General features: G+C 37.5%; 2 protein-coding genes across 2 annotated transcripts; both read right to left on the reverse strand.

Annotated features, from left to right (window-relative positions):
* Positions 1 to 8,270: 8,270 nt before the first annotated feature.
* LOC147551970 (uncharacterized) lies at positions 8,271 to 10,230 on the reverse strand. Its single transcript, XM_086667755.1, has 2 exons — positions 9,935 to 10,230; positions 8,271 to 8,583 (listed from the first exon to the last, which is right to left on the reverse strand). The coding sequence occupies exons 1-2, from the start codon at positions 10,146 to 10,148 to the stop codon at positions 8,426 to 8,428; spliced, it is 372 nt and encodes a 123-aa protein (XP_086523881.1). The 5' UTR covers positions 10,149 to 10,230; the 3' UTR covers positions 8,271 to 8,425.
* A 1,091-nt stretch (positions 10,231 to 11,321) lies between these two features.
* On the reverse strand, positions 11,322 to 19,797 carry LOC147551971 (mitogen-activated protein kinase homolog MMK1). The gene is made up of 6 exons (XM_086667754.1): positions 19,163 to 19,797; positions 18,935 to 19,064; positions 15,736 to 15,873; positions 13,099 to 13,431; positions 11,947 to 12,127; positions 11,322 to 11,817 (listed from the first exon to the last, which is right to left on the reverse strand). Exons 1-6 carry the CDS (start codon positions 19,414 to 19,416, stop codon positions 11,645 to 11,647), a joined length of 1,209 nt encoding a protein of 402 aa, XP_086523880.1. The 5' UTR covers positions 19,417 to 19,797; the 3' UTR covers positions 11,322 to 11,644.
* Between the last annotated feature and the right edge of the window lie 3,432 nt (positions 19,798 to 23,229).

Raw genomic sequence — 23,229 nt, forward strand, 5'->3', positions numbered from 1 at the left:
TAGAAATTGCCGAAAAAATTCTAGGTTCCGTGCGAAGGAAATAAAGGCCCTCGTTGAGATCACCATGTCCAATCTTCTTTCCCGTCGTTGGGTCCTGAAAGACACACGAATGAGAATTAAAAGTAATTTCACAATTAAGCGATTTAGAACTTTGAGAAACGGAAATTAAATGGAATTTGAATGAAGGAATATGAAGGACTTCATGTAAAGTGAAAGAATTAGAAAATGTTACAGAACCAATATGCAAAACACGAACCCTTGTGTCGTCAGGTAGACGTACATAATAATTCGGGGGTGCTGGTAGATAGTTCGTGAAAAGAGAAAGTGAACAGCAAATGTTCTTGGAGGCGCCTGAATCAATAATCCAGGGGGTGTGTTTAGAAAACATACCTGTGAAGTTCACTGTTGGGTCGGAAGCAATGGGCTGTGGAGAAGCCACGGTGGTGCCTGTAGAAACCGAAGAAGGAGCTGGACGTTGCTGGGCTAAGTAATTGCATAAGTTAGCATACTGTTCAGCACTCATTGAAGTTGCTAGGGGCGCCACAGGACCATTCGGTTGGACAGAAGCAGCTACCGGTGCATTTTGTCGACGAGCAGGGTAACCATGGAGTTTGTAACAACTCGATTGGAGATGTCCATGGGTACGACAGTAGTCACAAAATGGCCGAGGTCGCTTGGGGCGCGGGTTGTCCGTTTTGTCAAACCTATCCAACCTATCCGACCGAGAGGAGTTATTGAAATTCGAACGAGACACGGCGAGGGCAGCAGCCTCTGGAACAATAGGTGAATCATTCATGAGGTGTTGTTGAACCTCTTCCTATTTTACCAAGCTATGGATACGTAGGATCGATGGGAATGGGTCCATAAGCAAGATTTGGCTACGTATGGCCGAAAACCTATCGTGTAAACCTTGGAGGAACTCCATTGCCCGATCTTGGTTACATCGCTCTAAAACAGATTTGCCGTGACCACAGATGCACGGTTCAATGGCAGTAAGCGATTGGAGTTCGTCTTAAATGGATTTGAGACGCGTAAAATAAGCCGACACATCCAATCCATCTTGTTTCAATGACGAGATAGCTCGTTTCAATTGGAAAACCTTTGGAGCGTTTGTTTGATGAAAACGCTCGTGAAGATTCTTCCAAATGTCGGCAGCACTCTCGTCATATAAAATAGACTGACGGATGTCTGGATCAACAGAGTTTAGTATCCAACTCGTGACAAGGTCATTACAACGATTCCAAGAATGTAACTCATTGGGATCAGTTGGTCGAGGAATCGAACCATCGACAAAAGCAAACTTGTCCTTTGCTCGAAGGGCCATTTTCATGGCACGAGACCAAGCAGGATAATTGTCACCCGATAAGAGGGGTGTTATCAAAATCGTGGTGGGAGAGTCGGAATGGTGCACATCAAATGATTGAGTTCCGAAAGAGGGATTGGTACCTGAGATTTCAGTTGAGGAAGCCATGATAATCAAGAAAAAAACTAGAATTGCTCTAATACCATATGAAGTTTAAGAGAACCAGAGAGATAAGAGAGAAAACCGAGATAGAGAAGAGGGAGATCGAGTGAGATAGAGGTGATAGAGATAGAATGAAATATTCTCTGTGTATTCAAATGAAGTATTGTTACATGTATATATAGGTATGTATGAGATAATAACAATAAAGATTACAAGGAAATCAAATCTAGTTAGTTGTTGACTAAGTCTATTATCATATGTGCATGGGATGCATGGATGTGGACCGGTGGTGGAGATGCACGATGGGTCTTGGGCTGGATCCATGAGTGATCCGTAATACTTTGCAGCCGTAAGAAGGATAAATTCCCTTATTTACATATACTTCGTATTTGATAGATCTTCTTGCCAAATTTTGTAAATTGTTTGTGGAAAGTTGTTATCCGGCGTATTCTTGCCTCGCACCTTAGAGGGAAGATTGATCGCGGTATTTCTTCATTCCTGTGATTAATGAGCCCTTCCTCACTTGGTTTGCTTGATTTTTCTCTATTAAAGGGGCGCCTATAATTACCATTATATTTCGGGGCCCTTGTTAAATGGGATCCAAAGTTACTCTTTTGGCTGCTTTGAGTCTGGGTCGCCCTTAGGGGGAAGGAGAACCTAAGACTGGGTTTGGGGAACTGGACTAAGGGTTGTGGTGAAGTGGAATAGGGGATCCCATACAATCTCTTAGGAATGTAAAACTTCAAAGGCATGAACCTAAACCATATCCCGAAAGCTATGTCAGGAATATAGGAAAAAAACTGCACAGTAGTAAAACCCGCTCTGCCCCAACGCCTCTTCTAATAATAGTTCAACAGGTTAACTGAAAAGTAAATCCTGAATTGGCCTCAAGGCAAAGCGAAGGGGCCAATTCGAAAAAGTCCTACCGATGAGCTCTACTTTAGTCTCGAAGTAATGGAGAGAGATATGCAGAGTCAACTCGACACTATAAGTCATGTTTCGCCAGACACCAAAAATAAGTTCTGATAAGTCAGGCAACATAATCCCTGCTTCGCTAGGCAACATCAAAAATCCCGAAGGAGTTGTGCAACTAAGCCTCGACTTGGTTTGACAATTAAAGTGGAGAGCTCAACAGAACTCTGTTTGACACCTTGAGTTTTATTTCGCCTAAGACAAGATCCATATTAGATAAATACTATTTATCAATATTGTATCAATGTATAGTTGTATACAACTAACAGCTACAGGTGGATGAAAGAAACAATAACCAGGCTTCACGTACATCCCTAGCTCAGGTATATTCTAAGCCTCAAAGGATTATTTACTTAAATTCAGTATGCATCATCTTAATTACATGTGAATTACTTGCACAATAATATCCACGAAAATCAAAGAAAAGACTTTTAAGTTCTTCTACTCTTTAGTTTCTGTTTTTTCAAAAAAGGAGTGACGGGACTCGTGATGATCCAAAATATGATCATCAGTCCACTATGGTCAATAAGTCAAGAAAGGAGCAAAAACTGACGGATTAACCTGTGTCAAGTCATCAAAGAGGTTTAATCCGGAGGATGTATGCGGCTCGAGCCCAGAACTAGGGGGATCAGTACGTTTGTAATAGGCGCCTAATCTGGCTCAAATACAACCAGGTGTGTCGTAGGATTTACAAGAATATAGAGGGGGCTGCGTAATTGGGGTCGATACCTCAACTACGAAATATGGGAGGTAGAAGCTTGTCTGATGTTTTACTCAAATTACTCCCGAATCATATCAAATATCCCAAACGGTGGGGATCTTTAGTATTTAATAAACTTGGGATACAAGCATCCCGAAAGAAGGAATTAAACTTCCCCCACATATTCTACATGATGGAAACGATATATATTAAATATTGAGTATCCTTCAATAAGAAAACTCGCCTATATCAAATTTACGGGATAATCCAAAAGAGGAATCCTAATATCTCACAACTACGAATAGTACTTTGATACAAAACAGTGGATCTTAGCCGCCTCATCAACCCCGCCTATCAACAACCGGTCAAACAAGCCTATAAAAGGTAATGAACTCGCCTCGAAAAAGGGGAGGGAGCGACTCAGATCTACGAGTAAGTTACAACTGCACAAACTCGGGTCCACTCAATGCTCAATTAAACGCAAGGGCAATCTGATTGTCTTGAGCGTCGGAGAGGTTTTCGTGTTTCTTACAAGTTTCGTCCCCTGTTCGAGAAGAGCATTGCGGGATTCAAGATAGCAGTCTCAACATTGTGAGTGGTAGCAGAAGGACAAATTTCCTTCTTTGTTTGGACATACAGTAAATGGAAAGATGATTTTTTGACGGAAAAATAGAAATCCTTTTTTATTGTAATGCCAAGAGCATTTCGGGATGAAAAAAAAAATAATGTTTTTATGTCCACTCGACTTGCGCCTAATATTTTGGCAGCAGGGACAAGTTATTATTAGGTTCCTATTTATTGGATTGGAATCTAATTTTCTATATAATGTATTGTAACTAGGTTTCTTAGGTTGGGTTAGTAAGGGCTAGTTCATGTATGAAAAGATAAAGAGAAGCTTCCTCGTTAAGATCGAGCATGGGAGTGCGTAGTATTTTCCTGTCCCCCAGTACTACTCTCTTCCCTTTGATCTCTCTTTAGCTCACTCTTTCTTTCTCTACCCCTCTCCTCTCTCTCACTCCTTTTTGCTGAGTAATTGAGAAGAGCTGTCTCCTCCCAACTTGCACCGTCTAAATTCCCCTCTCGAACCAATAAATCCATAAAGGCATACTTGTACAACATTCCCTTTTTCCACAGCAAAAAACACAGGAATGTCTAAAGGCACCTGTCAAAATTTCTATTCGCGTCGGGTGCTTGTTGGCGTCCGGTATGGCGTGGGTCAAGCGCCTGGCGCCCACTTTGACTGTTCCTTTCTTTGTCATTCTTTCGTGTCTTCTTTGGTGTCTTCTTCTATCATCACTATCATCATCACTTAAAAGGAACCACGAGGAGATCCTAAAGCATCAAACCACCATGAAACTCTAAGACATCAAACCAAATATGACACAATTAAATTTAGCCATATATCTTCTCCTTCTTATCATCACCGCCTTCTTATATTTCGTGAATATATGAAGTGGAGAGCCCCAAAACAAGTAATTTCAAACACCAAACCCTAAAACAAAAGTTATATTGAGATTTAACATTCAGCAATCAAATTAGATGTAATATTGAACAATCAAATCAGGTTAAAAGCAAAGTTTGGGTTGAATATGATAGCAACCCCAAAATAAGTAAGGGCTCGGACTGACCAGTCCGAACACCAAAGTAAGAGTTCGGACTGGACTAATCCGAGAGGCCTGAACCTTTACTTAAGTTCTCGGATGGATCGACCCGTGTACTTCATAACCAGGGCCAACAGATGTTTGTGGTCAAAAGAGATTGACCTTGGTCAATCTCCTCTAGTGCTAACAACAACTTTTACGGGTGCTTTTATCCGGACTTAGTCCTTGACTTGAGCGAGCATAGTTATCAAGTCCTTTCAGTTAACTTATTTCATCCTTATGGTTTACTTTGTTTTGGATCTTCTGGGCCATTGTAATGAATTATACTTTTGGATGATATCTATTTGAAAGCTTTATTCAAAAAAAAAAAATTTGATTGCTAACCAGGGGCCACTTCTACATCTCTCACTCCACACAAGAAACGAGATGCTTGTTTAGACAACTTTTTCTTTCAAAATGGCAAGATAAACTTGGGGACTTTCCGGTAGAGAAATGGATATGTGGGTGACTGACTATCTAACAAAATAGGCTTCACATAATATTTGATAGACTTCAACTCGGGGAGTTGGTTGTCCGAAACTTTTGTTACTCGTCCTTTTTTCAAATACACAATTCGACGATAATTACGTCCGACGGATTATATAAACGAATAAGTAAAACTATAAGTAATCATTTATGACTGAGTCGAGTATTGAATACTCTAATCCTTAAGACGTTATTTGTGCAGCTATGGTGCTAAACCGGGTTATATATACGAATCGTCTCCCAAGATAATACAATCTCACCTTCTTGAAACGCACTTCGATGTTCAAGAATCTTCGAACAAAACATACATAGAACTCTCTTAGACACTTAGAACTTCTAATACAAACTCTAAAATCAGAAACATAAGATCATCTAAATGAAAACTACATACGTATTTATAAGTAAATGGTGACTACTTGAAGAGACATATTTCTTAGATATGTGTCTCTTTACCAACCAAAGCAATAGTCTATTAATTTTAATTCACACAAGGCCTTATAATTAATAGCCGTCGCCAACATCGTTAACATTTATAAGTGCAACAATCAACTTCCTGTAGTGTTTTTTTAAATGTTCAGCGTGCCTCGAACCCTTGACCTCTAAGGTGGAAGCCTTCACCTCTAAGCTGGAAGACTATACCTCAACTTCCTTTAGTGTTGTAATGTACCATGTTATACATTAGAGTTTATGTTTTAGAACCTAGATGAGGGGGAGGGAGAATAACAACTTTTAGGAATTGTGGTCCTAAAATTGGAGTAGTGACCTTGTTATACAGTATCTAGTGAAGAAAGGGTACCTCAGAGTCTTTCCTTTAATGCATAAGGAATAATGCATGGTGTAGTGCAAAAAAAAGAAGCCAAAAAAGTATTATAAATAGATGCTTCCTGTCGGTTCTCTCTCTTTCAATAACTCTTCTGATTCATCTGGTTAGAGCATCTCAATAATAATGGATTGGAGAATGTTATTTGTTCAAGTGATAGACTTTGATCAGTAATATATAAACTATCTTACTATCTTTAATTATATCCTCCCTAAGAACCCTATAGGGTGCGTCTTTAGGCCCCTCCGTTTTTCTCATAAACTTTCCTCACTCATAGCGCCTCACAGATCGGGCCAGTCCTAAGACACTCGGACTCAATCCATTCCGAGTGTTTTAGGACAGCACCAATCTGTGGGTCTCGGACTGTTCAATCCGAGGACCACGTAGAGTGCCAAGACATGGGTGGGAAAGGACGTACGGAGCGCCTTGAGGCACCCAACCCTGAAATGTTGTCCTGCAAGAAAGGGTACTTGTATCCCTATTGCTTCTCCCTAATGTTTCTGTCTGTAATCATGGGATGAAACTAACTTTGGACCAACTAACCTAAAAGCATTCAAAGCTACCCTCTGATCCTAGAAAGGTATTATTGAGTAATCATCTTAACTAAGAATAATAAAGTTTGACACCTAAAAAGCATTCAAACCTACCCTCAAGTTTGACAGCTTCTCAAACTTGAGTGAAATATTGTATTACATCATCTGATTTGAGGGACCCTTTTGTTCATGTGAAAAATATTTGATGTTGATGTTTTTTCTATACAAAAAAAAGGCTTTTATTAGTAGGAAAAACAAATGTTAGTGTTTGGGGCGGACCTGTAAAAAAAACACTTCGGTACTTAAGTCAATTAGGTGTTGCAGGTGTAAAACAGTAACTCAGTGAGAGTATAAAGATATCGTCCTTCTTTAGGACAAACCTGATATATTTACATTGGTTGCGGCAAAACACCGGCTGGGAGGATACCTTCTTGATGAGATCCATGTGTATTGACCGTGAAAGGATAATATCTTATTGATTTCTATCTTCTGATACTGACAAATCCTTTGACAATAATGATTCATGTACAAAAGCAAACCTTACGTACTATTTGGCCTTTTGGGCAACTCCCATTCTCTTCGGATATAGCAAAGTTAAAGGTTCCAAGCGAACTTCTACAGACCCCCCCCCCCCCCCGCCCCCGGGGCCCTGTTTTGTCTCTCTTGTCATAGGAGGGTCAGGGCAGAGATGGCTAAGATCCACTTTTCCGCTTGCCTCGAGGCAGAGATTAAGGTGCCTAGCTACTCATGTGAATCTCTATTTCAGAGCTCAAGATCGAAACAATACAAATGGTGACGATTTTTCACCAAAACAGATCAAATAGAAACCAAAATGAAATCAAAATATACAAACCAAATCCATAGCAAAACCTTCCCAAAAATCATTTCAGCTTCAACGTCATACTTGGATCTAACAAAATTGACCAATCAATCACATACAATTTCACCCAATAGAACATATCAAGATTTTTTGACACCATACTTGAGACTACAAACTCAAACCGATCACAAAACGTTCATCAGGAAATGGTTGTTTCGTCAAAAATCATTTTATCCAAAAAACTTCAGTCAAAAAGTCAGCCCATAGCCGTTGACCACCCTACTTTTCGTCAGATATGAGAGAAAAGGGGAGAAGGAAAAGTCGGGGGAAATGAAGAGAAATGGAGTCGGTCGAGCGAGATATATCTACCACTGGTTAGATTGTGATACCACTTCCACGCTTCTTAACCCCCCTGAGGTCCTCGGATCAAGTCTCCCTGGAAGCAATTTATCATCTTAGACATCCACCAGGACCACCACGTTTTGATGTAGTCTCTTCGACCCCCATGAAGTCCTTGGATCACGTCTCGGAGGCAATTTATCATCAAGATATATGTAATGAGGACAATGAATATAATGAAAGTAATGGTCTCCCTATGATATTTAAGGTTCAAAATATGTGATGACTTTCGGATTCCTCGGACAAAATAAAACATATTTTGGACAGTAATAGCAATTACAACAGTTTTTTAGACTTAAGTGGCCATATTTTTTTTTTTTTTTTTTTTTGAATGAGAATCATTTTTTCCATCACGTAAGACAAAATATAACTTAGTACTAGTAAGACAAGAATTAGAACTTCCAACCAAAAAAATTATATAGCAGCCACCCAGACTTGTTTCTAAGAACTCAAATTATCGAAATTTAAATAGTTTTACATTGTGAACTAACTACCCAAAAGTGGATTCATCAGAAATTACTCTCAATATCTTAAACAAGAGATAACAAAATCCGACGGAGAAGGAACTGCACTCAACAACAAAACCTTGTTTAGATGTTGTGCTTCCTCCTGGCCTTACCCTTACCATGATGTTTGCCTCGACCACCTATTTTTAATTTCTTCTTCATCTTCTTTCCAATCCCTCCCACTGCCTTCAACGATCCCAAAATATTACCTTTTGCATTTCCACCATCACCCATCTCCACATCTGTTTACCAAAGGGAACCAGTTAACACAACTTCAAACACGAGATGGATCGAATCTTTGTAGCAAAAGATAATTGTTTGGATAATTCGATTCGTGCAATTACCGTGGTGGTCGGAATTTAACGAGTTCCATAAGACTAAACGAAAAGAATCAACATGAGAAAGAAAAATGAAAACTTACATAACAGAACTCGACTAACAAATTAACTCATGAACGCAATTCCGGCTTGACCAAAACATTGCAAGAAAGTATATTCCTACTCTTACTCAACTAAGACGTCAAAGGTAATCTTAAGGAGAAAACAGTAAAAGTTTTCGTAAACCACATGCAAGATGTAAAAATGCATAAAAACACAAAAGCGTTAAGTTCTACATTAGCTTTCAAATCCCATCCATAAATCAAGACCGAACTCCTCACTTCACAACTATCATTAACTACAATTTTCACAAAAAATAACAGTAGTAATATACTGTTATCTCCCAAGTCCTTTGACCTTTCTATTCTAATTTAAAAACAACTAATCCAGAAAAGCCAAAAATTGTATCTGTCAAATGATCTTCGACCCAAACAGAACAGAATAGATTACCATTGTTGCAGTTCGACATCCTATTCTTACTTATTTTCCACTACTTACATCAAACACAACCTTTCTCTACCATAAATAACTTGTGATGTTAGGGTTTCTATTTTCAAAATCTTTTCATCTTCCAGGGTTTCATTTCACACTTTTTTTTCTACGTTCTTTCTTTTTATCTCCCTCATTATTTCTACCTTTGAAAAGCATCACAAGTTATTCCAATCCAAAAATGTTCAGCTGAGCTCCTGCACATATATCATGCAGGTACTATTTTGTTTCCTTAGTCACCAAAACAGACAAATTACAACCTTTTCGGTCGAAAGCTTTCGACTTCCAATTCCATGTTCATACATACAATTGATTCACATACGAATTGTCTCGTGGGGAATTTTCATGGACCGTCCAGTGTCGTTCAAGCGTATGCTAAATTCCCATTGATTATCACTATGGTACTATCATTTGGACATATTATCACTTGACTTCTAATTGATCGTTCTCTACTTAATGACCGTTCCAAACCATAATCGAGGGACTCCGAAACTCCAAAAAGTGGGTAATTGTTCTTTGCTTTCGCTATTTCATATTAACAACATAGTCATGATTCAACTAGGTGAACAAACCCTAATGATTTAAATCAATACCAAAGATATAAACTAATAGAAGCAAAATAAGTAAATCCCCAAATTAGAACTCAAAAGAACATAACAGTCTACTACATGAACTGAAGAACAAAAATTGAAGAGAAAAGAGAAAGTGGGTTAGGTTAAGGAAGTACCCATGCTGGAGTTGGTGATGGAGTTTTCTGTTGTAACATCCATTGAAACATTGGTATATTTACTATAAGGACGTACGTGGAGTTTAGGAGCGGCAAGAGCGGCTTCTTGAGCAGCAAGTTTCGCTACTTCTTTCTTCTCATGGAAAGGCTGAGCAATTTCTCTCCTTAGGGTTCTTAATCTCTTCTCTCTCTTTGATCTCATTGATTTCGCCATTTTGGATACTGCCTCCACTCAGACCTGAGAATTAGGGTTCTTGAAGAGAGAAGAATGAAACGAAAAGGGTCTTTTTAGGGCTTCAAAAAACATATATATACTTGACAAAGAAGGGATTACCGACTAAAAACTAAGAGGGTAATTTTCGGCTTGGCCCCCTATAAACAATCACCTTTCGACATGGCTCTTCAATTTGCATAACTACCGAGATGGTCGTCAACACTTGTTTGCCTGAGTGGTTGAAAACATTGACATAAACTCCAAATACTAGATCAGTTCAACAAAAAAAAACTCCAAACACAAGAAGACCTAGGTTCAATTTCATTAATAGTTTAACTTGGGGGTTGTTGTGCTCATCACATCTTCATGATGTAACGTATAACGACTAACGTAGATCGTAGTTGATTTCTCAATTAAAAGTCAAATTAAAATAAAAAAAATTGATTTGTATTCTTTTGTTTTTTTTCCTAATTTGAGCTTTTGTCTTTTATATTTCTTATGTTTTAACATTTTATGTTCATCCTCTCTCTCTTTTTCTCAAAATTTGTTGAATCCAAACTAAAATAAATTCTAGATCTTTTCTATCTCAAAAACAAAAACTAAACAATACGTATCCACAAACCAATATTTTGGAAGAAAGGCCTCCAGAAAAATATATTCTAGATCTTCTCTCCTCAAAGCAAAGGCTATAATAAATTAGTGTTCCATTTATATGAAATTAATCAAATTAGCTTATTTTAATGATTCTTGGAGAATTTGCGTGCAAATTCGATTCTTACAATAAACAACACTTCATCACCAAGCATTCGCACTAATTGAAGAAAATATATGAAGAGAGCGAAGACAAAAATACTAAAAGAGAAAGAAGTTCATTTGATTTTCTCCTAACTACCCAAATTTCGAATAAGAAGGCGTAAATAAGAATGCCAGATAAAGTAGGTAGCTAAATGTTTCAACAAAAAAAAAAGTAGGTAACTAAATGGCCAAGTTGCTAAAGTTTAGGGGCTAAACGAGAATTAACACAATAAATATATGGAAGTCTTAGTTAATCCACTTCATTCAAAAAGAAACTTGCAATACAGGCAAATCATACATCAATGAGATCAAATGTTTCCTACTGCTGTTGTGGAGAAGGATGACCTAATAGCAGACCAAAATCACATAATAAAGAAAGAAGCCAAAACATAAATCATCTCAATTACTGTTTTAGTGTCATCAAATTCCTTGAGAATCACAAAACCCAATCCATCCACCCATAAATCATTTAAATCTCAGACATATCTCAAGCTCTGAATGCACATATTTACATCGAAAATGTAAAAGAAATAAATAAAGACCACCCGAAGAGACCACATTTCTTTCTCTTTTTCTCGTGATTGGCTTAGTAGGCTTCAAGAAGCATGAGTGGGAAAGAACAAACATGTCACAGTTGTGACCAATCGGAATGAGGCAACGGTGGTTGGGTCAGTAAGAAAGATGAAGGAAACTTGAGATAGCTAAGGTAGATAGTCGGGATTAAAAGCAAGCCCCTCCCGATATATGAGTTCTTTTATCTGATCTTCTGACAGTGCATGCTGCTCAAAATCAAAACTGAATGGCATCATGCAGACGGGCTCGTCACTTATATCATGCAGAGATGCTAGATAAGGGTGTGCCAGTGCGTCCTCAACTGCATTACCATCATCATCCAAGTGCAGAATATGCAATAAGTACTAAATTATTTCAAGAAACTCTTTAACATAAATGTAGTCGGCCACAAAATTGAAGGGGGCTAAAAATTTAAAGAAGGAAGACTTACCTGTAATCCTCTGCCTAGGATCAAAAGTTAACATCTTTTCAACAAGATCAATAGCGGTGGGGTGAACACGAGGGAATTTCGCGGTAAATGATTGTCGAGTGTGACGAGTAAGTTGCCGAATATATCTCTTTGCATTGTCATTTACAAACCCCAGATCCTCTTCGGACGGGGTGCCAATAAGCTGAGATTCACAACATTTATTACTCAAAGAAAGCATAGACAAGCTAAGCACGAATATTATTTCAGACTTATGGATAGATAGTATAGAAGGTATTGATAATATTCACCAAGGATGTATTTACGTCGAGAAAAGTATGTTTCGGTAAAATATAATTGATGGCTACACGTGTAGCCTTTCAATACTTGGCCAAGGCTTTCACTAAGCTGCAATTACTAGGTATGAGTTGAATTCTTATAAGTGCATAGGGAAAAAAAGGACTCCTATGGATTATTACAATTAATAAACAATCTACTCAAAACACCTGCAGCAACTATCCTGGTTCCCTTTCTTAGTTTGCATTTCCTGCTTCTTTATATATTGAATGACTGGACTTCAACTGGAGGTAACTTTTCTTAAAAGAAGGTAATCATCTATTGCAAACTAGACAAATTACATGTAAAGCTTAAAAGTTCTTTTAACTAAATATCTAATGCCGGTGACTTTACTACTTTTCAGTGATGGTATCTACCCTCCTCCCGGCAAAGATAAGTATAGTCTAAGTGACACTGCATATATTGACGGATGGTGGAGGTTTACACTTGCAAAAATGTAAAGATCTTCAAATAGAAGAGTAATGAAGTATCGTTCGAACTTATAGTTTAACAACTAAACTACTTGTTTTCGTAAACATGAAAAACAACTCAAAACAAAATCGACTCGAGGTTGCCTTGTACCAGTTGCTGGCTTATTAAATTAAAGGGGATGAGGCCCACTTCCTCCGATAAACTTCCTAATTCCAATCCTAATCTAAAAAATGAAACCTAACAGTAACAAATTAATATGAAGTCTAATGACTTATGCAACAAGAAATAAAGAAAAATATTAAAAGTAAAAATGAAAAGACATTGCTGCCGGGATGCTTCTTCAGTTTGCTTCTTATTTGCCTACGAATGCAACAAATTTTGAAGTGAAACAAAAAGTAACCATATTACCTCCAATAGTAGACGTAACTGGTGTACTTGATCTCTTCCAGGAAATAAAGGTTTGCGGTCCATCAATTCCATGAAAATGCAACCCACAGACCACACATCAATTGCAGCAGTATACTCTGACGAATTCAGCAACAGCTCAGGTGCCCGATACCATCTTGTTACAACATACTCTGTCATAAAATCAGTTTCTGAAGTGATACGTGCTAGTCCAAAATCACATATCTTAAGATCACAATTGGCATTCAGGAGGAGATTGCTAGGCTTCAAATCCCTATGTAGAACATTTGCGGAATGTATGTATTTCAATCCACGGAGAATTTGATACAGAAAGTACTGCACATTACATCAAAGAACAAAAACTTTTTAGTGAATTCAAGTCAAGAAGGGGGGGTAACAAATAATTATTATTGGAGAAACTGAACTAAAAGTTCCAAACATCAGAAAATGGGTACATAAGCACACGTATCCTGGAAAAGAAATTAAGGTACAAATTGTTTCGGAAGCTTCAACCTTGCTTTACTTTGTTACGAATAAATAAATTTTAGGGGTATGAGTTTAGGAGCTAATGTTCAAAATGGCAATGGATCTCCAGATGGTTCAGGGCCTAACGTTCAAGGTAATTTGTTGGATATAATGTGGGGGTTCATGAACAAGATGGACCAGGTTTAGCTGGACCTATGGGTGACAAAGGCAAGGGATGCTTTCCTAATTGGGCTAGTTTATTTGCAAAGAAGGAGGTCGAGGGTAGAGAAGCTCTCAGTTTATTCCGCCTTCTCGGATTGATTGTAAGATATGCGCTTCAATTTCTCCTTCTTCTTTAGAACTGCAAATTAAGTTCTGTAACAGATGTTGGTAGTCGTATATCTTTTCATGTGGCGAAGAGTACCTTGTTGAGACTGTGGCAGCCTAGAGGTGATCTGTAAATTACCTTACTTGGTGATTTTGTCTTCGTTGATTGTGTTAGTCTTGATGAGGATAAAATTGCTATTTAGGATCATTAACATATTTATCTAGCAAAACGATTGTTTCTTGGGAGGCCACAGCACCCTTTCATAGAGCAGGTTGCAAATCTTAAGCCTGTTCTAATTTGGGTTAATTACGTAATTCCCAATTCATATGTGAAATAGTTATGGTATAGCTTCTATGGCTAGTGTGTTAGGGTACACCTTTGTTTTTGGATGCACTCAAGGCTTCTTTGAGTCGTACGTCTTTTGCGAGGGTTTGTAGACAGATTGAGCTGGATGAGGAGCTTCCTTGAAACATTACGGTGGAAGTTGGTGGTGTTATCTGTTGTCATGTTGATGTGAAGTACTCTTGGCAGCTGCCTTTCTACTCAACTTGTTAGGTTGTGGGGGGCATACTCTATGTAAGTGTCCCTAGTGCTGAAAAAACCTAAGGTGGAACAAGTTTGGGTACCTAAAAAGGAGGAGGTGCTAGTGAGAAGGTAGCCTCTACGGATTCTGATGGAGTTATGGCTCCTCCTAATCGAAAGGAGGTTCCTAAGGTGAGCACTGAGCAATGTCGCTATTGACCTTATGCTCCCAAGGAGACTGTAGCACAAGTTAAGTTATCAGTCCCGATCTAGATGTGAGTAACTGAGTATTCATCCTAGAGTTGACGGTTGGCAAGATGTCAAGGGCAAGAGTGAGCTAAGAGGTACGGCAAGGGCTAATGGGTCTTCTTCACCGAGTGATAGACACAAGAAGACAAGTTCCTTAATTGATACCTCAAAGTCGTTCATTCTTGCTGATAAGTATGAATCTAGGGTGAAGGCTACTGAAAGTTATAAAGTTGAGCTTCAGATGGGGTGGTGGTTGAGACTCAATTAGATCATACGTCTGAGACACGGACTTTGGATGGTAGGATCTCCAGTTTGATTTTTTCGATGATGGTCCAAGCATTTTTGATAGATATCGTGGTAAGGCTCAATGTAACCTTGATTCTTGCGAGGTGCAAATCTTGGAAAATAAGTCATAGATTGTTTTACGAATACATTTTGTAAACTTTTATGTTTGTTTTGCTGTATTATTCCAATAAGCTCGAATGGACAAAAAAATTTATTTTCTGAATATATATGCATAGAAGGTATGTTAAGCCTGAAATTTATACAACAAAAACAGGATGGGTTTCCTTATAACTGTTTAGATTTATCTAAATCATAAAGATCAATTGGTTAATAAAGATAAGGCGTCATTTTATCATTTTTATATCTTTTTATCGTATACTAAGTAACTAAAATCTTTAAACATGGAAACTCCATAATAATAATTAGTAAAAGATTAAGTTCAGAGTAAATTTTGACTTTGTTAGTTCATACTTCATATTAGAGTAAAACTCCTATTTTCTCTCCAGAAAATTTCAAAATAACCTTCCAAAAAAGATTTTACTAACTTCAAAAAAATCTGATCCTTCTCAAAAAATAACTGATCTTAAATCAGCTTCCTCTCTCATTGTACGGTTAACACCCGAAACTAATTACACTTTTCAAGTTGGATTTCCATTGTGTCGTAGCCACATGCTATACCTATTACCTAGTAGTGCAACAAGAACCAACATATCTTTTTTTACCAAAATAAGAACAAGCAAAATAATTCACTTAGATACATATTGCTCTCTAAATAAAGTTCAAGATATTACCTGACAATGTTCCTCTGATAATGCTTGGTTTGAACGAATAATCTGGTGAAGATCTGTGTCCATCAACTCATATGCAATATAAACATCATTAAATACCCCTCGATCAGGTGGTGGTATGATGTCTCTGATTGCCACAACCTATATTATAAATACAGTTTAGAACAGTAATGGGTCAAGTTGTTTAGAGCAAAATGAATAAAGTATTTCGCTTAAATAACATGTGAGCATAACAATCTTGTAGAATAAGAAAACATTTCTATTAATTGATAATAGATTATTTACTTAGGCCAGAAGCTAAGCAGTACGACCTCGGACTCGGGTCGGCCAAGGTCCGAGTCAGGGCGAGTAAACCGAGTCACTCGGCCGAGTCAATATTTCAGCTTCCTTTTTATGAGTTTGCTGCCCATAGCTTCCCTGCTTTTTTTGTCTAGAGTTTACTACCCATAAGTAATTACTAATTTATGTATATAATATGATTAACATGATAATTCATAATATATAATCAAGTTCAAACTTCAAAAATCAACACTAAATTACCAGTAGTGTTAGGAACAACTAAATAACCACTCTAATAGTAATAACTATTAACTAGAACCAAGAACTCATAGACTAACTAGACTAATTTTCTATTGTAGTAACTAAAGTATAAAACTAAATAACTGGAGTATCAAAAATAGCATTCAAATTTGACAAATAAAGGGAAAAACAATCATAACCGAGTCAGACCCGAGTCATACCCGAGTTACTCGGGCTAACCCTAGACTCGGGAACTCGGTGTATGTCCGAGTCCAAGCCGAGCCTCGAGTCACTCGGCTGACTCGGCCGAGTCGTACTGCTTAGGCCAGTGGTTCTCAGTAGTGCTCCAAATATTGTTGTGAAGCATATAGTTAGATATTTGTAAAATTACATATTAAATCTCGAACAAGAAGTTTGAAGAGAAACGAGAACATTCGTATATCAACTCCAGCGCATGGGCCATTTTTTTTAACTTTGAATGAACATGTATCGAAAAAATGGACATTTACAAGGTCTTTTGACACACTTAGGGTGTTATATCTGGGATTAAGAACCACCCAACCCTCCAAAAAGGACTAAAAGGATACGTGTTAGTAGCCAGTCCCCCAATTAAAAGCAAAATCTATGAAAGTTTTCGTTTTTCCCAAGCTCAAGTTCTAAGTCAGAGATAAAGCATACTTTTTTTTAAAACTTTGAATGAATATATTAGAGAAAATTATATATTTACAAGGTAGAGGGAATGGCTATGGAAACTCTCACGATATCCAAGCCTCCCAATGAACAACTACATCTAGGAAGGTTACATTCTTATATTTATCTAGCTTCCTAATGCAAGAAAATAAAGTTCCTTTAATGTCTTCTATGTCAACATTGCTTGATAAGTTCTTTTCCTTAAAGATTTTAGAGTTTCTATCTTTCCAAATGTTCCAAAATATTGCCGCTGCCCTCTGGTACAAGCTGCCAGACCAGACAATTGCTGCTAGGGTTTCTTTAGGTTTTGCTTGCCTATCTTTTGCAAGTTGGCATGATAAGGGCTTCCCACTGTTCTAGGCATTCAGTCGTCTTTGTCATGTACCAGGTAATTCCACAACTTTTCGAGTAGAGATCTTTGACGTCCATCTGTAGTGAAGAAAGAGGTGGTTTATTGTTTCATTCTCATTTTTACATAGTTTGCCTCTGTCAATCCAAACGTGGCCCCTTCTCCTCAACTCACCTGATGTGAGAAATTTTTTAAGGCATGTGGCCCAAAGGGTTTAGCTAATTGCGGTCGGAATTGGCTTTCTCCAAATCATCTTGTAAATCAAAGGGGGTATCTGAGTTGTTTCGATTTAACATTTGGTAACATACTCGAACAGTTAATTCTCCCTCATTTGATCTCCAGATCCTTTTGTCCTCTTCATGCTCCAAAATCTCAATGATGGTAGTTACCTGAGGAATCTACAAGTCACTGAGTCTTCTTCGTAAGTTCAGATCCCAAGTTGTCCCTTTGTCCAAAACAATGATAAATTGAGAGGATGTTTCCTTTTCTACTAGATATTGCACATAACTCTGCGTAAAAAGACTTAAAAGTTTCAAACTTGTGTATGCGCACCAGACACCCTCCAAAAATATTATAATCCTGCCATTATTAAATGGAATTATTCTATAGGATTGCAGATTCTCCGCATTCCACGGTCTTATGGTTGTTTAGTTTGTATAGGATGTCATTCCCCTTTCTGCTCGACACGTTTTCAACTATAACTTTCACCCAACAAGCTTGTTTCTCTGTGCCAAAGTTTCTTATCCACTTGGAAAGTAAAGCATCACTCGCCGATTTCGGCCTATTAATGCTTGCCATCACTCACCGATTTCAGCCTATTAATGCTTGCTCCTCTCTTGGACTTTACTTGTAGGTCAACTCCCCAAGAGTCACAAGTTAAGTATATTCTCCTCTTCTTGTCATCGCACATGAAGTTACACATCTTGGCTTCAATAATCATATGGATTCTTATTGGAATAGGGAAAACGGATAAATACTTGGTAAGTTGTCAGACCCGCCTTGATAAGCGTTAATTCGCCTCCTTCCGATGGAGATCTTGCTTTCAAAAAGGGAAGCTTCCTGTTAACTCTTTCCACAATTGGATCCCATAGGGCTTTCGATCTGTATTCCTTGCCTAAAGGAAGACCAATATAGGTAGTAGGGATGGTCACATAGGGTTTTCAATCTGTATCCCTCGCCTCAATTAGGTCATATAGGCCTTTCGATCTAATCGCTCCAGTATAGGTAATACGGATAGTCCCTGTGTCGTAACGAAAAGTCTTGCCCAGACGATCGCAGACGACAACAGCGCCAACGACCAAGACACTACTTAAGACCAAAAGCAAGTTTATACCAAATTAGAGTTTTTTTTTTTGCATGACTTATTTACCCAATTTGTGTGGCTTTTAAGACCTTGGAGTCATCCCATTACAGTAAAAAGGAATGATATTTACACTGTTACCACATTGGAACGTCAATTATTGTAAGATATATTATCGGTCACGCAATGGCATTTCAATAGAGGAATTCTCCATCACTCAGGAAAGAGAGAGTAATTGTCAATTAATGTAGACTTGGTTCTGGATCACTAAGTACACTACATAAACTATATAGAACTTTAGAAACAAATGATAAAAATGGTAGTAAATTTCAAAACTCACTAACGTTTTCATGATCCATATGGCGAAGAAGTTTGATCTCACGGAGAGTCCTTTTGGCATCAATTTTGTTATCAAACGCATTAGCAATCTTCTTAATTGCAACTTGCTCGTTTGTCTCCGAATTCAAAGCCGAACTTTTTGAACAAAATGAAAAAGAAACATAAGAATCTCTTCCAACAAGAATGGGGTTGTAAAATGATGAACTATATGATAAAGAACAAGGTAAGATTACCAGACAATTCCATAAGCACCTTTGCCGATGGGCATGATCGGAGGTTTGTATTTGGATGTGACCTCGAATATATTCCCGAATATGTTATACTGTATGAACTTACCACCGTGACTGAGAATCGCCGGAATACTATCAATCCCAGGCTGAGGCATTCCACTACCGGCGGCAGATGAAGGAGCTCCATCAGCCCCAAGAAAACCAGATGCTTCCCCCATCACCGTATCGGAAGGGGGTTGTTGAGGTCCTCCGTCCATTTCTTCTTCTTCTTCCTTCAGATGTATAACCCTAGAAAACAGAATATACCACCAACCAACAATCTCTTCTTCTTCTTTTCTCTCTCTCTCTCAACAAGCGATTAGTAATCAATCAGAAGGAAAAATGAAAAGAACCGAGGGTTCTGCTTCTTCACTTTTTTAGCTTTCCTCAATGGTTTTTTATTTCTAATTAGTAGTACAGCAGAGATAATGAAGCAATGAAAGTCGGAAAGGAGAGAAGTGTTCTTTCTCTCTCACCTTTTTGCTTTTCTTTATGGGTTGTTTCCCACATGAACCCCTAGTTTATCACCTTTTTTCTATTTGGTCTCCTAGTTTATCCAAAATACCCAAATGACTCCATTTTCAGGTCTCATTTGTGATAAGGTTATATTACATAGGTGGGTGATTTGGAGAAATAAAGAAATTATCCGGGGTACAAAATTTTAGATGGAAACAAAACATTTTTGGAATTTGTTATTTCCTGCAAACACTTCAACCTTTCAGCTTCTTCTTCCTATACCAAAATTCCGGCGAGCTCCACCATATTCCAGCGACCTCCACCGATGACGTCGGCGATCTATACCACCAAATTCGTCTCATCTTCTTCTTTATTTCCCTCTTTCTCTTTTCTTCCCTCTTCTTTTTCTTTTTTTTTCTCTCTCTCTCTCCCTCTCTCATTCTTGATCTCCAAGTTCCGGCGAAGGGGTTATCCTTTTCGCCGAAAACTCATTTGATTTTTCAGACGAGATGTCGTCTGGATCTGGTTCTTTCGGATCCAGACGAAAGGTTCAGGTGAAGGGGCTATCCCTTTTGTCGAAACTTAAAGAGGGCAGGGAGATGGATGAAGGGAGAGAGAGAGATGAGAGATAAAGAAAGAGGAAAGAGAAAGTTGTCGTCGGACGTCGACTCTCTGCCAGCAACATGGGGGGGTTATGTTTGACAAAAAAAAATTTATCATTCACAATTTTGCACCCTGAATACTTTATTATTTCTCCAAATCACCCACCTATTATATATTGAAATTTTATCCTTGTATTAATTTGTAGTTATTTTAGATGTCATAGTTAGTTCGTATGGTTAAAACCTTTGTTTCTCTCTTTTCAATTTCATTTTCTTTTTCTTCATTTTTTTTCTTCCTTCTATCATCTTCATCCTTCATTTTCTTTACTTGTCTGAATTTTCCACCGGTTGTTCTTCAAGAAGTCAAGAACAATGGATCTGTGATATGCAAATACAAAACTATGGCTGAAGAATGTATCGAAATAACAAAATGGATAAGATGGGATGAAGATTAATTTTTGGTTTTTTCTTTTCTAGGGTTTCATACTCCATAACTTTGAAGCTAGTCTGAATTAGTCAATAAAGGAAATCAAATAGGAGCAAACCAATTATGAGAAAATAAATTTTTGTACTAAGAGTGAAATCAAACTTGACATTTTGGTCGAGTTGTTCAAAGAGCAAAAATTTCAATCTCTAAATGAAAAATAAAGGTGTTTAATCCTACTAATTAGTATGTGTTGTTTCTTTATGCTTGATGTTAGTGGATTGTGACGATTGTGGTGGTTGTAAATTGTAACAATTGTGATGTTGTGGCAGGGGTGGCCCTGGGCCAAAGCGAACAAAGCGTTGCTTCGGGCCACCGGCTTTTGGGGGCCACCAAAGTCATTAATTTCTTTAAGAAATATACAATAAGCCCAACTCTCTAAGAAAATTATAAGGGCCTCATTTAACAAAGGTTAAGTAAAAAGGGCCACCAAATTTGATGATCTTTAAATGATTGGTGGGCCCAACAGTTTGTTTGGCATGAAAAAAATGTGTTTTTGAAATTTGAATATCCAAATCATGAAATCCCAATATCCTTTTCTTTCATCAAGCCAAAGTGTCAACCCGGACCCGAGAACACCCTCTTCTTCTCCACTACGGGATGGGAGATCCATTGTCATCTACTCATCTCACTTAGTCACCTAGTCACCTTCCCTTCTTGAATTCTTCAAAGTCATTGAGTTATTGCCTTATTTAAGATAGAATAAATCTTATTTTCTACTATTTATTTACTTTTTCTCTCTCTCCTTCTTATTACATATAAATATATGACCTTTAGATGTTGTAGAGTTTATTAAATTCATCTAAATCTAAATTTCTATTTATTTACTCCCTCTCTTTCCTGTTATATATTATAACAAAATTGACAATATATAGATGGTGTAGGGTTTATTAAGTTAGCGAAAAACTATTCATGAAAACCTAATCTTTAATCCTAATTACTAGAAGCTTTAGAAGAATTGGTGGAGACAAGTGATGATTCAAAAACAGTTCATGATGCCGAAAATATATTAGAACAAGACATGTGAAAATTTTGAATTTCTTTTGAGCACGGTTATTTGGCATAATATATTGTTTGGGGTAAACTCTGTTAGCAAAACACTTCAAGCTGAAGAAATAACTATCGATGTTGCATTAGAGAAATTGAACGGACCCATTCGTTATCTTGAAGATATAGAGAAGTGGGGTTTGAAGACATGATTGAAGCTAAAGAGATTGCCATTAAGATGGTAGTTGAAGCAACATTTCGGAAAAAACGTATTATTCGAAGAAAGAAACAGTTTGATGAGAATGTGTGTGAAGATCCACCAATGTCGGCTGCACAAGCATTTAGAGTTAATTATTTCATATACATATTAGGTTATGCTCTTTGTTCATTTAAGAGCAGATTCGAGCACTTTCAGAAGTACAATAAATATTTGGTTTTCTGTTTGAGCTAAAAAAGTTAAACTCCCAAGATGATGGTGATTTGAGAGATTCATGTGTTCGCCTTGAAACCTTTTTCAAGCATAATGAGTCATATGACATAGACGGACTAGACTTATTTTCTGAACCGAAAGTGTTGAAGCGTCTTTTACCAAATGAGATCAAAAGACCATTTGAATTGATAGATTATTTGAAAGATAAGAAAGGTTGTTACCCGAACACATGGGTTTCTTATAAAATTATGTTGACTATACAAGTTACCGTTGCCTCTGCAGGAAGAAGTTTTTCTAAGTTGAAGTTGATTAAGTCTTATATTCGATCTACTATGTCGCAAGAAAGGTTAAACGGGTTAGATATATAATCTATTGAGAAGGATATGTCTAACAATCTTTGATTATTCGACGATTATTAGTGACTTTGCATCGAAAAATTTCAAAAGAACAAAATTTCAGTGATTGTAATCATCAAAAAAACTATTTTGTTTATAGATATGATGAAAATATTTTGCAGTACTTACGGTTTTCATGTAATACATTTTACAATTTGATAGAAAGGGCCACATTTCCAGACCTCGCTTCGGGCCACCGAAAAGTCAGGGCCGGCCAGTTGTGGGTAGATTGTGGAGATTGTGATGTTGTGGTGTGGATTGTGGCTATTGTTCTAAACTATGTTGTTAGAACTTTAAAAGATCCATTTTCAATCCAAGTCCTTTCAATCAATGGTTGAGATTCAAACAAAAGTTATAATAACATAATTTTTCTCTCCCTAAGATTGATTTTATTGAGAAGATAATACTCTTTCTCTCTCCCAAATTACCTCATTTTCTCTCATGTTCGATCTTCATTTCTTCCCTATTTATCTTCGAGAACCTTCATATCTTCGAGAAGAAATGCAAAAATATTACAGTATTTGCTGATGTCGAAATTTGGCCTTCCGTCAAACCAACAAGAAATCGGGACTTGATGCATGACATCATCCGTTATGATAAAACATTTCGTTTAAGATTCCTCCTGCTACTGACTCATTGTTCCTTAGCTCCTAAGTTCCTTGAAAACCTGGGGGGAC

This window comes from Eschscholzia californica, unplaced genomic scaffold (genome assembly GCF_041429995.1).
Source record: "Eschscholzia californica isolate CP2 unplaced genomic scaffold, dmEscCali1.0.p SCAF_3, whole genome shotgun sequence".
In the NCBI taxonomy this organism is placed as follows: Eukaryota; Viridiplantae; Streptophyta; class Magnoliopsida; order Ranunculales; family Papaveraceae; genus Eschscholzia; species Eschscholzia californica.